The following is a 10,179-nucleotide window of genomic DNA, read 5'->3' as shown; positions in this document are numbered from 1 at the left end:
TCTCTTTTGCCCCAGCAACTGATTTACCATTTTTTACGGGCAAGTAATTCACCTCATACGGGTATATAACAATTGTGTCATGGGCGGCCTCCATTTTCGGCCTCTGCACATTATTCCTTTGCTCTTCCCCCTCATGTTGCTGCAACTGCTGTTTACAAAGACGTTTCTGCTCCAGTCGCTTCTTGCTCAATCTAATAATGGGTTCCCCGATGGCCCACAGTCCAAGAGAGCAGACGATGTTATAAAGAAAAACGTATGATTCTCCCCGCTCCACCTCTTCTGTTGTCAACCACGACACACCTTTTATATTTAAAAGAATCGCTAAAGAAAAAGTCAAGCCGTTTTGAAAAGTACATCCCAACGTAAGTACGCTGTGCCAACCGGGGTGAAGAAAAGGCCTAAATGCCCGTGAGCACACAAATCCAATGGCGGTGGGAAAGCAGGCAAGAAGTGGGGCCCAGTAGTACTGCCGCAACTCCGTCCAGGTGACGCGCAACACAAGGTTGGAGAAAAGAAGACACGGGAGAAGAATAAAAACCGAAATCACACTGAGGCCCTTAACGCTCTGCTCTGGCGCAACAAAGTGTTTGGAGACAAAAAGCCCTACAAGAGAGCAAATGAGGATCTTCCCCACCGTCATGGTTGTGATGGTTATGAGCTGCAAGGCGCCCATCCCCCCCCCTCCTTTTTTTTTTCCTTTTAAAGTTGTTTATATAATATATATGTGTTTATTTCTTGCCTTTAATTAAAAATGTTTGTTTTTATGCTTTTTTCTCTTCCCCCGTCTTTTATATCCCTCGTCCCACCAAAAGAAGGGAGGCAACCAACTAACCATCCAAAACAAACAAACAAACAAACAACCAAAAACGGGGAATCGACGGATTTATGCATCACACGCACACAAACAGCAGCAGCACCTCAAGCTGTGAAGGCGTACTGGGAAGCAACAATGAGAGGTGAGGAAACAACAACAAAAAAGAAGTTTGCCCACCGCGCCGAGAACACACGGCATGCACTCACAAGAATAGAGTGGAGGAATGTGCGTGTGTGTGTGTGTGTGTGTGAATTGGGGTAAAGCGATAACAACAGTGCGCACCGCACACATACAACCACCACAACAAAAAAAAATATTAGTAAAAAAAAATTAAACGGTTGTTATTTCACCATATAGACCCTCACACTCTGTATTCTTTCCGTCAGCTCTTCGTCCATTTCACCATCACACGAGGAGTGAGCATCACGGCAGGAGTATTTTCCATGGCGGTAGGCGAGAAATGCCTCGCGCACCTCCGCCACGTCAATCTCCTCCACCCACGACCGACACCAACTCTCCACAACACCTCCATCCTTCTTCTTCTCCCCCTCGCGCTGCCGTTTGCGGTTGAATTCAACCTCACCCTGTTGAGAGACCGGCCCGCCGGCAGTCCTGTCGCCTTTCGTCATGCCGTGCACATCATCTTCCGTAAACGAGGCAAAGGTTTCCTCTAAGCTCGGGCAACATATGAGCAGCTGGCCGCGGCGCGCCACTATTTCGCGAAGACGCCGCCAACACTTGAGGTGCTCCACCGTTGACGAAATAAAGTACTCAAAAACGTTATGAAGAATGATCACATCGGCTTCGCGAAGAACCTCCGCACCGGGCCCCTCAAGACAACTGCTGTGAACGAGATCCAGCTGAAGCAACGTGGGTCTGGTGGCAAAGCGCGCAATGGCATCGTGCTGCAAGCCTATCATTTTATCGTCAATTTCCACACCTGTAACTCGCCGTGTCGTTTTTAAACGTTGCTGGTGTGCGGCAAAGTAACAGGAAAGAAGCACCACGCCAAGACGTGAGCCAACATCTACAACGTGCTGACACGTAAAAGGAGCACTCGCATTCAAGATCTGCTTTTCACGTCGGCGTAGACACAAGTCAGTTGTGAAAACGTAAGAGGCGTCACTGAGAGAAGGAATCAGATAGCAGGAAATGTAAACCAATTGATCCTGTGAAAAGGAGTGTGTAATGTAGTCGCACAGACCAATCGCAATCGACCCACACGTTCGACAGTATTCCCGTGCGATGCACCCACGTTGCACCAATTCCTCAATGTCCTCTTCAAGATACATGAAGGCGTCGACTGAAAAGGTGGGCGGCCTCACCTCCCCTTTCCCTGCCACTGGGTCGGCACCGCATTGTACGGGAGAGGACAACGTGGAGGAATGTGGCACTTTTGGTTCGGCAATCGTGCCGTACGGGAGACGCTCTTGCAAAAAATGGCGCACTTTTGTGAGTGATCTGTCGACCTCACCAATCACGGTTTCATCATCCTCATCTTGCCTCTCCGCTTCTCCCTCCCTGCCACCGGGATTCCGCGTCCTACCTCTCTGGAGTTTGCATTTCTGCTTGTGGTACTGATCCAGCAGCGAAAGAAGAATGTTGGCATCGTCGTTGCTCCACGAGCCAAAGTCCTCCGCATCCAAGATGCCTCGCAGCTGATCAAAAGTTGCCTCAACGTTCGTTCCCATGCGATCTTCACGTCTGTCGTCTTCAGTAAAGGCAGGAGAAAGCAAACACCACCACACCCGCAAAAAAAAAAACAAAAAACAAGGCCCATTCCAATAAGGCAACAGGAAGGGAGAAAAAGTGCGTATATACACATATATTCTCTGTCTGTATGTGAGTGTGTGTGTTTGTGAAAGGGAAGGGGGCGGTGTATTTTAATGAGAGGTGCAGACAGTCCACCAAGACAAAACGGCAATTGGCCAAATAAATACGGAAATTAAAACACGCAGGAAAAAATGGAGGACAGAAAAAAGAAAAAGACAGCGCCATCTAAAACAACAACAACAAAAAACAAAAAAAACCCTTTTTTTTTTCCCTGTGCCCACATAACAACTGTTGACCCGGACGGAGTGAAAAGAAGGACTCGCGCATGCAAACATGCGTACATATCCAATCAAAAAAGGAATATATTCCAGTGAAACTCAATGTGTCCCATTTCGCCTCCAGATCTGCAAAGAAATCCCTCCGCCTCCAACTCCTCTAACAAATCTTCTGCCACGGAACAAGCCACCTGAATACTCGCCGCAAATTGCACCTCATCAATTGATTTTAATAGAGTCCATGACGTCGGAAACGTCGCTGTTGTGGGAACCGTATCCCCTGATGCCTGATATTTGGAAGCGGGATCTTTGGGGTTTATAAAACGTGGTCCGAGAACACGTGCAAGTTTCCCCAAAACCAAAGATGGATCCTTGTGTTGTAGCGCCATTCGACCGGATGAGAGTTGCTTCAATGTGTAGCGGGAGTATGCCTGTTTAGTCATTGCACGGCAGGACAGCAATACGTCACTGGGGGAAACCAAATCACTCCCACCACGGGCTTTATTATACAGAGAAAAGAGTTCGATTAGCGGAACAATCGGCATCGCACCAAAAACAGACTCATTCTTCTTATGCGTCATCCACGCATGCAGCTCCATCGCGAGCTCCTGGTGGAAGCGACCATTGGAGGAACCGGTGGATGACGCTCGCACCATCGCCCCAAGGCCAAGTGTCGCTTCAATGCTTTCAATTCCGGTTTCATCTTCGTTTGTTGTCTTTTCCCCACCTCTTTGCCTTTCACGAAGATATCGAATGCTCTCCACCAAAGAGGAGGCCTTCTTCATCACGTCGTCGATGTCACGCAGCGACTCACGCAATTGAACTTTCTCCGCAGAGGCCCGCATAAGACCCGCTATCCCGGCCTTGTCCGTAACACTGAGCAGAGGCTTGGGCGGGCTGCAGCTGCCCTCTTCCATTTCCAGAGGACCCGTTTTATCCAACGCACTCGCTGCTCTGTTCATTCTCGTTGATGCCATGGCTGACACCGGAGTTGTGGCTACTGATTGTGTTCTCCTCGATAGCGGCGATGACTCTGCAGGTGCATCGCAAGCAATTTTTGGAATCCAATGCTTCCCGTGTATTGCCCTCTGCATAGCCGCAAAGAATTCCTCCATTCCACCGCTTCTAAAAGAGAATTTCACATATACGTCCTCACCCGGAAGCGGAACTATGATTTTAGCATGCGAGAAGCCAAGGCGCCCCTTACTATAGGCGCTCTTCCCGGAGCTGTAGACGGTTTCCAGCGGAAGCCGCAACACGTGCGATTCTCCGCTCAGTGTCCGAAAAATAATGTGATGGGTGGTGACTGTCAGCTTGCCATCATTCCAGTGCGTCCGATTTTCCCCCTCGTAAATGGCAACACCGTTCTGGGAGTGCAAAACCACCTCTTCATCCCCCATAACTCCCTCGCCTGTCTGCCACTCCCAGAAATTCATCTGCTCCTTCCTGGACCCTCCAAACTACACGAGATAACCGTAACGAAATAACTAAGTGCGTCTAGCTCCTAATGGGCGCTGACTTATCTTAAATAACCAGACCTTGCAGATACGTGCGATGGGGCGTCTTTTCTGCTATTGGCGAAGACGGAGAGATGCACACGGATGTGCCAGACAAAAAGTGAGCAGTGGGGAGCAACAGACGCACAGAAAAAGAAGTGAGTAAAAACACAATGGAAAAAAAAAGATGTCGCATCCCCCCCCTTTTTTTTTTTTTTTAAAAATAAATGAAATTTCGTGGAGCTTCCACCTACTCTTTCTTATCGTCACCATCATCCAATTTCACACACCGGCGGGAATAAAAAAAACTGCCCAACACGCAACAGGAATAACAGATGCCACCGTAAACGGCCCTTATTTTTCGTTTCTAGGAGGCTTGACATCAGCGCCGATCTTGCAAGGGCGATGCTACAAAATGCGTCACCAAAATCACACTTCTCTTATGTACATCAGCAACAAAAAAAAAAGGGGAATAAATCTCTCCCCATTTCATTAACAGCAACAATACTGGCAAATACAACGACCTGCTTCCCATTCCTCTCTGTCAGACGATCACCTCTCAGACAATACTGTCAGGATCCAACTGTTCAGCCCAGTTAATCAACATGCCTATCGAATCATCTTCCTTGGGTCCTGCTTCCGAAGATGGTCTATCGCCTGCCCCTAAAGCTGGAAGAGTATATGAATTGCCCGCAAAAACGGGGCACTCAAATTGGTGAAATGCCTCTGTTGATAAACCCTTCTGCATTTCCGCTTCGGCATGTTGTTCATGACCACTACTCATACCAGGATGCGGACCATCGCCACAGAAGTTCGTACCTGTCTTATTACCGATGAAGCCGTTATCATGTCTATCGCCTACCGCTGATGGTTTTCTAGTGCCAGAACAAGACAGAGGGGATAATGCGTTCTGCCTAGGGAGAGAATTACACGAAGGTGGCGACGATAACGCAACGCCCACATCATATGGATTCCTCGAGGAACAATGTAAAGAATCTGGAAAAGCGTGCCATGACATACAGAATCCCTGTTTAATTGCTGCGGACGTATCCCTAAAATTCTCCACTAGCGTGGTTGCACCCGCTGCAGACGTGTTGGGAGGTACAGAAGGGGAAAAGTCCCACGGAACGCTTGGGAAAGGCTTTCCAGTGCCTGACACAACACCGTTTACTCGTTGTGCATTTTCTTCTGATGGCGCGGGTGGCACCTGATTGGAATGATGATTCACCTGAAAATTCTTCATGGCGGAAAGGGCAGTTTCATTACCGGATAATTTACCAGAATACAACATCTGTAGACGAAGTCGTCGCTCGATGCGTTTTTGCACTTCCTCTTCGCTAAGTCCAGGACCTTTTTTGTTCTTCTTTGGCGCTTGACTTTCCGGCAATGGCTGGCCTGCCTGCTGATACTTCGTCTTTGTATCTAACGGCCCTCCCCGCAACAACTCCTTCAAGAAGGGGTTGTCTCGGACCCTCGACGATTCCATGAGGGATGGCAACACATTGCTAACGCCATCCGTATCCTTGAGGGGTGTGGCCCGCCGCTGCGGAACCCCACGAATCCTGCCCGTGCCCAGTTCCGCGTGCACAGTGGTGGTAGGATTGGTCCCAGAGGAGGCCGGGTTGTTCATAAAGCAAGGTCGTACCTGATTTTCATGTTCGCATGATTTATTTCTTGAGAACGAGAGGGATTTTTTATTGTCCATCCCCTCGCTGCAGCTTCTGGATATAACACTGACAGAACTACTCAGGGGTGCCACCCCAGCGTTCGCCTCTTCCTCCACAAACACATCGACATCACGCACCGTCCCAATGAGGCGAAGAGTCGCCTCTTTTAAATTCTGACAGCCCCTGCGCCGCCCCGGCGTTGGTGTAGAATTCGTGTTTTCCCTAGAAGTGGAAGAAACAAAGTCAGGCGACGCCCCTCCGCCCGCCGGCACATCGTCCAGGCCAACAGGGAAGTGATGACTACTGCCTTGGACAGCGTACAAAAACCGCCGTGAATTCTCCGAGGCCACATCACCTGCGGAGCCAGGAGCGTCTTGCCGTAGCCGCTCGTTCTCCACTCGAAGGTTCTCAATGACCTTCATAAGCTTGTACTCCTGCCAGGCGCCCACGTACATGATGGAATTCAGGTGACTTGGTGCTAAGCAGAAATCCACAAGAAAAAAACAAAAAAACAAAAAAAATATTTGTTAAAAAAATTCATATTTTCACCGCGTGGTGCAGCCTGAAGAAATATGTCCGGTGGTGCTGAACGGGGAGTGACACCACAATCAAAGGGGGAAAAAAAGGGCCGGCAGTAATAACAGAAAAGGAAAAAAAAAAAAAAAAGAGTTATTTCAAAACAAAAACAAAAAGTGTGCATTTCCCACATCATGCGGCACAAGATTCCTTCGTTTTTGTGTCGTAGCCACGCCGCCTGAGTCCTAAAAAAAACAAAAAACAAAACAAAACAAACAAACAAACAAAAAACAAACGATAATTATTTTCTTCCACGCGAGGTGTGCCATCACGATCCAACACACCAGAGGACGCCCGCGCATTCTCTCCTCCGTCGTGGTTCATTGAACGGCAAATCCCACGCCGTCTTAAATTATAGCCATACGATAAAAACGCCAAATCGGCAGAAAATTTTTTTGGTGCAAGGCACAATCGGACACAAGAGACACAGAGGCAATTTGGACTTGGCGGCGGCTCTCAGCGGTAAGAGAGAGGAGAGCGGACGCACACGGGCTGAGAGAACGCGCAGGGACACACATGCATACAAGAATCCCAGCACGCAATAGATGACAAAATAAGAGCCAACCAATCGGAAAAAAAAAAAAAAAACAGACACAAACACGAACACAGAAAAAAAAAACACGCACAGAGAAATAGGTACAGCAACAAACAAAATAACAACAAAAACGACAAAAAAAACGGCATCACTTCCCTCATTCCACGCGTCGATGTTATTCAACGCCCCGGCCTTTTCGTTTTTCCCTTCTTTTCTTTTTCAATCTCTTTTGCCACCCTCCTCCTCTTCTTGTCTCTGTTGTTCTTTTGCGCAAGCCCATTGAAAATCCTCTACATCGTTACCAAACATTTCGTCGTGTGCCAATAGAATCACTCCTGCGTGCTTCTTTGAGCCCTTTTTTTCGGGCAAGTGCCTGTCCTGCTGCGACCATGTGCTCTTCAATCTCCAGCGAGCTCCTCTCATGCTCGCGTAGTGTGCTAAGGATCATCTGGCACTTGGCATCCACGTCCCTCGCAATGTTTGAGAGATATTGTCGCACCTTTTCATCTAGAGACCCAATGTTCGCTTGAAGGCCGTTAAGATCCGATCGGTGACGGTTGAGCTCCGCGTCCACGGCACGCGCACTTTCCTCAACGCTGCGAAAGTTCTTGTCGGTGCGCTCAGAAAGTTCCTCTAACATTTCACGTACTTTTTCCAAATTTCCAGGACCGTTTTTGTGCTCAAAATCACGAAAAAGATTTTGTACCTGTTGGATCTGTTCCGCCTGCTCACGCTCAACCGTCCTCATGGCCTCGCCAAGCTGCCTGTTTTGCTTTTCTATTTCCCCCGCCGTGTCGTCCAGTTCTTGTTGAAGACGGTCTTGTCGGTCTTGCACGGTCCCTAGTCCCCTTCCCACACTCTGTATCTCACGACTTGCATCTTCAACGACACGTGCGGCTTCATCAGCCAGCTGCCGGGCTTCCTTGACGTCCCGCGCCACACTCTCCAGACCCTCGTCCAAATATTCAATCTGCTGACGCATCTTCCGAAGTGCGTCGGGGCCGAAATTGCCAAGAGCCTTCTCAAGCTCCTTCTGACGCGTGTTCATGCTGCGCAGGTCATCTTCCATGTCGGAAAGACGAAGACTCATTTGGCGCTGGAATTGTGCCTGTTTCTGCTGCTCCTGAATAACCCTCTTCAGGACGTTGTGAAGGTGCGACCCGTCCATTTGAAAGCCCATCAAAGGGAGGCTTTCCAAGAACTCAATTCCATCTTCCATGACTCACTCCTTTCTCTTCCCAGCCAGCACTTCCGCCAGAGTAGTGGTTGCCCGCCTTCCACGGCTTCAAAACTGTGAGCAACGCAAACAGCAGTCACAGCAGGAAAAGAAAAAGAAACACACCCGATAACAGGAGAGAGCTCACATGTACACCCCACCCAAACAAAATAATTGGGGCGCAGTCGTCACCACGCGACATGAAATAAAGAAAACACACACACACAATCTCTCTCTCAAAAAAGGGGAAAGATTCATAAAACCTCAAAGTGTCAAATGCACAAATAAGTTGTACCGCAGTTATAAAAAGCCCATAAGCCAACGCAACCATGAAGACATCTCCTCCCCGTCTCCCACTTGGGCTCAGGTCTCTTCATTTCCCCTTGCATTTCGTTACAATATGCAAACCCGCAGTCAAAAAATATGCATCAAAATAGAGGAGGAAAAAAAAAAAAAAAACAACAACAAGTTTATACAAGCAAATAAAATAAAAAAAAACATGACAAGAGAGGAAATTCAACAAACTTCACACTTCACATTACTTCCGGTATCAAGACAGCAACAACACAGTAGGACCACGTTCAAAATGATACTCCATCTACCTGGTGCATGGCGTATGTAGATACGTAATGGGTGATGCGTCCCCAGCACGGCTAACAACAGAGACATGTAATAAGTTTAATGCTCCCTCTCTAGTGACAGTATTTACAGGAGGGGAGCAAGGGCACGAGGCATTTCTTTCCTCTGACGACAAAAGGGGGCGGTAATCGTTTTTACGGAAAAGCCATTTTTCTGAGGAATTGCTTCTCTTGGCTCCGTTATTTTCACAATGTAAATAATCGCTCCCATTGAGCCCTTGCAAAATTCGAGAAGAGGAGTAAATTAAAAAAGGCACGTAATTCTGTGCGGCGGATCCAGCAGAGTTATCTCTTGTCAAATCACCCACGAATGGAGAGGAGTTGTCATCCACGTGGTATCTTCTAGAAAAAGCCTCAATCCACCTAAATTTGACAGCAACACCGTGAAGTGGAAGTTGATCCACTCTCACCACATCCGCCAACACCATCGATCCGCTCAGAAAAATGATATTTGGGAGGCCATAAGCAAACTGCAAATGAGGATTATCTTCTTTGTAAATATACAACGACCCTTCCATTGGCTGTTGGCTTCGCAAACTCTTATATTCGCCACCGTTTTCTCCATGCGCCACTGTTTTCTGGATTAAGCGGAATAGCCGATGCATCGGATACGTGTTTGCGTCCATTTCCCGTATGTGGAGTCGCATGGGATAAGGAGAGGGATTCGCACGGAGGCGCCACCGACATGGCGCTACGTCCACAACTCCCGCCACGATCACAGAGCTGGAGATGGAGATCTCGACAAGTTTTGCAGGGCTCAAATCCCTTTTATCATCGTCATCGGCACGGTACGAGTGACAATTTGGACCGTGCTCTCCATCAGGCTCCGCTAAGAATTCCCCCAGCTGCCGTGATTGGGCGGGAGCCGCGTGATTTGGAAGTTTTGGCAGTGGAGAAAAGCCGCTCTTACCCAACAGCTCTTGACTGCCGCTCCAGTCATTTTTTCCTTGCGGTTCCTCTGCCTCTAGCATTTTCTGTTCCTGTTGCTGCAGCTGCGATGGTGGTGTGAATGGCGATATTGGCGGCACGCGGAAGCGAGTCGAAAGCGGCGAGCGGCTGTCGCTAACATAGGCACGGTGCGCTGGCACTTTCGGTCTCGTCTTCCCAAGACTTGTGGCACGTCGCAAGGGCAGACGCTTTGGTGGAGACGCCCCGCGCCCAGAATGCATGTATGGGGGACAGCGGGAGA

At 48.6% G+C, this 10,179-nt stretch overlaps 6 protein-coding genes across 6 annotated transcripts, besides 9 other annotated features; all 6 read right to left on the bottom strand.

The window, feature by feature from the left end:
* On the bottom strand, window positions 1–673 carry Tc00.1047053504161.59 (transporter, putative; the record flags this gene model as incomplete). Its single annotated transcript, XM_801226.1, has 1 exon — window positions 1–673. A coding segment is annotated over one exon (673 nt), but the record flags the coding sequence as incomplete, so codon positions are not given.
* Window positions 1–10,179: a sequence feature (heterozygous, non-Esmeraldo-like haplotype).
* Window positions 839–865: a microsatellite.
* Window positions 1,039–1,064: a microsatellite.
* Window positions 1,120–1,149: a sequence feature (AT_rich).
* Tc00.1047053504161.50 (hypothetical protein, conserved) lies at window positions 1,156–2,505 on the bottom strand (the record flags this gene model as incomplete). Its single annotated transcript, XM_801225.1, has 1 exon — window positions 1,156–2,505. The coding sequence occupies one exon, from the start codon at window positions 2,503–2,505 to the stop codon at window positions 1,156–1,158; it is 1,350 nt and encodes a 449-aa protein (XP_806318.1).
* Tc00.1047053504161.40 (hypothetical protein, conserved) lies at window positions 2,937–4,298 on the bottom strand (the record flags this gene model as incomplete). Its single annotated transcript, XM_801224.1, has 1 exon — window positions 2,937–4,298. The coding sequence occupies one exon, from the start codon at window positions 4,296–4,298 to the stop codon at window positions 2,937–2,939; it is 1,362 nt and encodes a 453-aa protein (XP_806317.1).
* Window positions 4,563–4,587: a sequence feature (AT_rich).
* Window positions 4,918–6,480, bottom strand: Tc00.1047053504161.30 (hypothetical protein, conserved; the record flags this gene model as incomplete). Its single annotated transcript, XM_801223.1, has 1 exon — window positions 4,918–6,480. One exon carries the CDS (start codon window positions 6,478–6,480, stop codon window positions 4,918–4,920), a length of 1,563 nt encoding a protein of 520 aa, XP_806316.1.
* Window positions 6,523–6,571: a sequence feature (AT_rich).
* Window positions 6,790–6,837: a microsatellite.
* Window positions 7,174–7,280: a sequence feature (T-rich).
* Tc00.1047053504161.20 (hypothetical protein, conserved) lies at window positions 7,435–8,355 on the bottom strand (the record flags this gene model as incomplete). Its single annotated transcript, XM_801222.1, has 1 exon — window positions 7,435–8,355. The coding sequence occupies one exon, from the start codon at window positions 8,353–8,355 to the stop codon at window positions 7,435–7,437; it is 921 nt and encodes a 306-aa protein (XP_806315.1).
* Window positions 8,783–8,850: a sequence feature (T-rich).
* On the bottom strand, window positions 8,951–10,179 carry Tc00.1047053504161.10 (uncharacterized protein; the record flags this gene model as incomplete). The annotated part of the gene is made up of 1 exon (XM_801221.1): window positions 8,951–10,179. A coding segment is annotated over one exon (1,229 nt), but the record flags the coding sequence as incomplete, so codon positions are not given.

The sequence above is a fragment of the Trypanosoma cruzi genome, genomic scaffold (assembly GCF_000209065.1).
Source record: "Trypanosoma cruzi strain CL Brener 1047053517087 genomic scaffold, whole genome shotgun sequence".
NCBI lineage: Eukaryota > Euglenozoa > Kinetoplastea > Trypanosomatida > Trypanosomatidae > Trypanosoma > Trypanosoma cruzi.
Note: the sequence above shows the minus strand (reverse complement) of the source record. Positions and strands in the feature narration are given on the sequence as shown.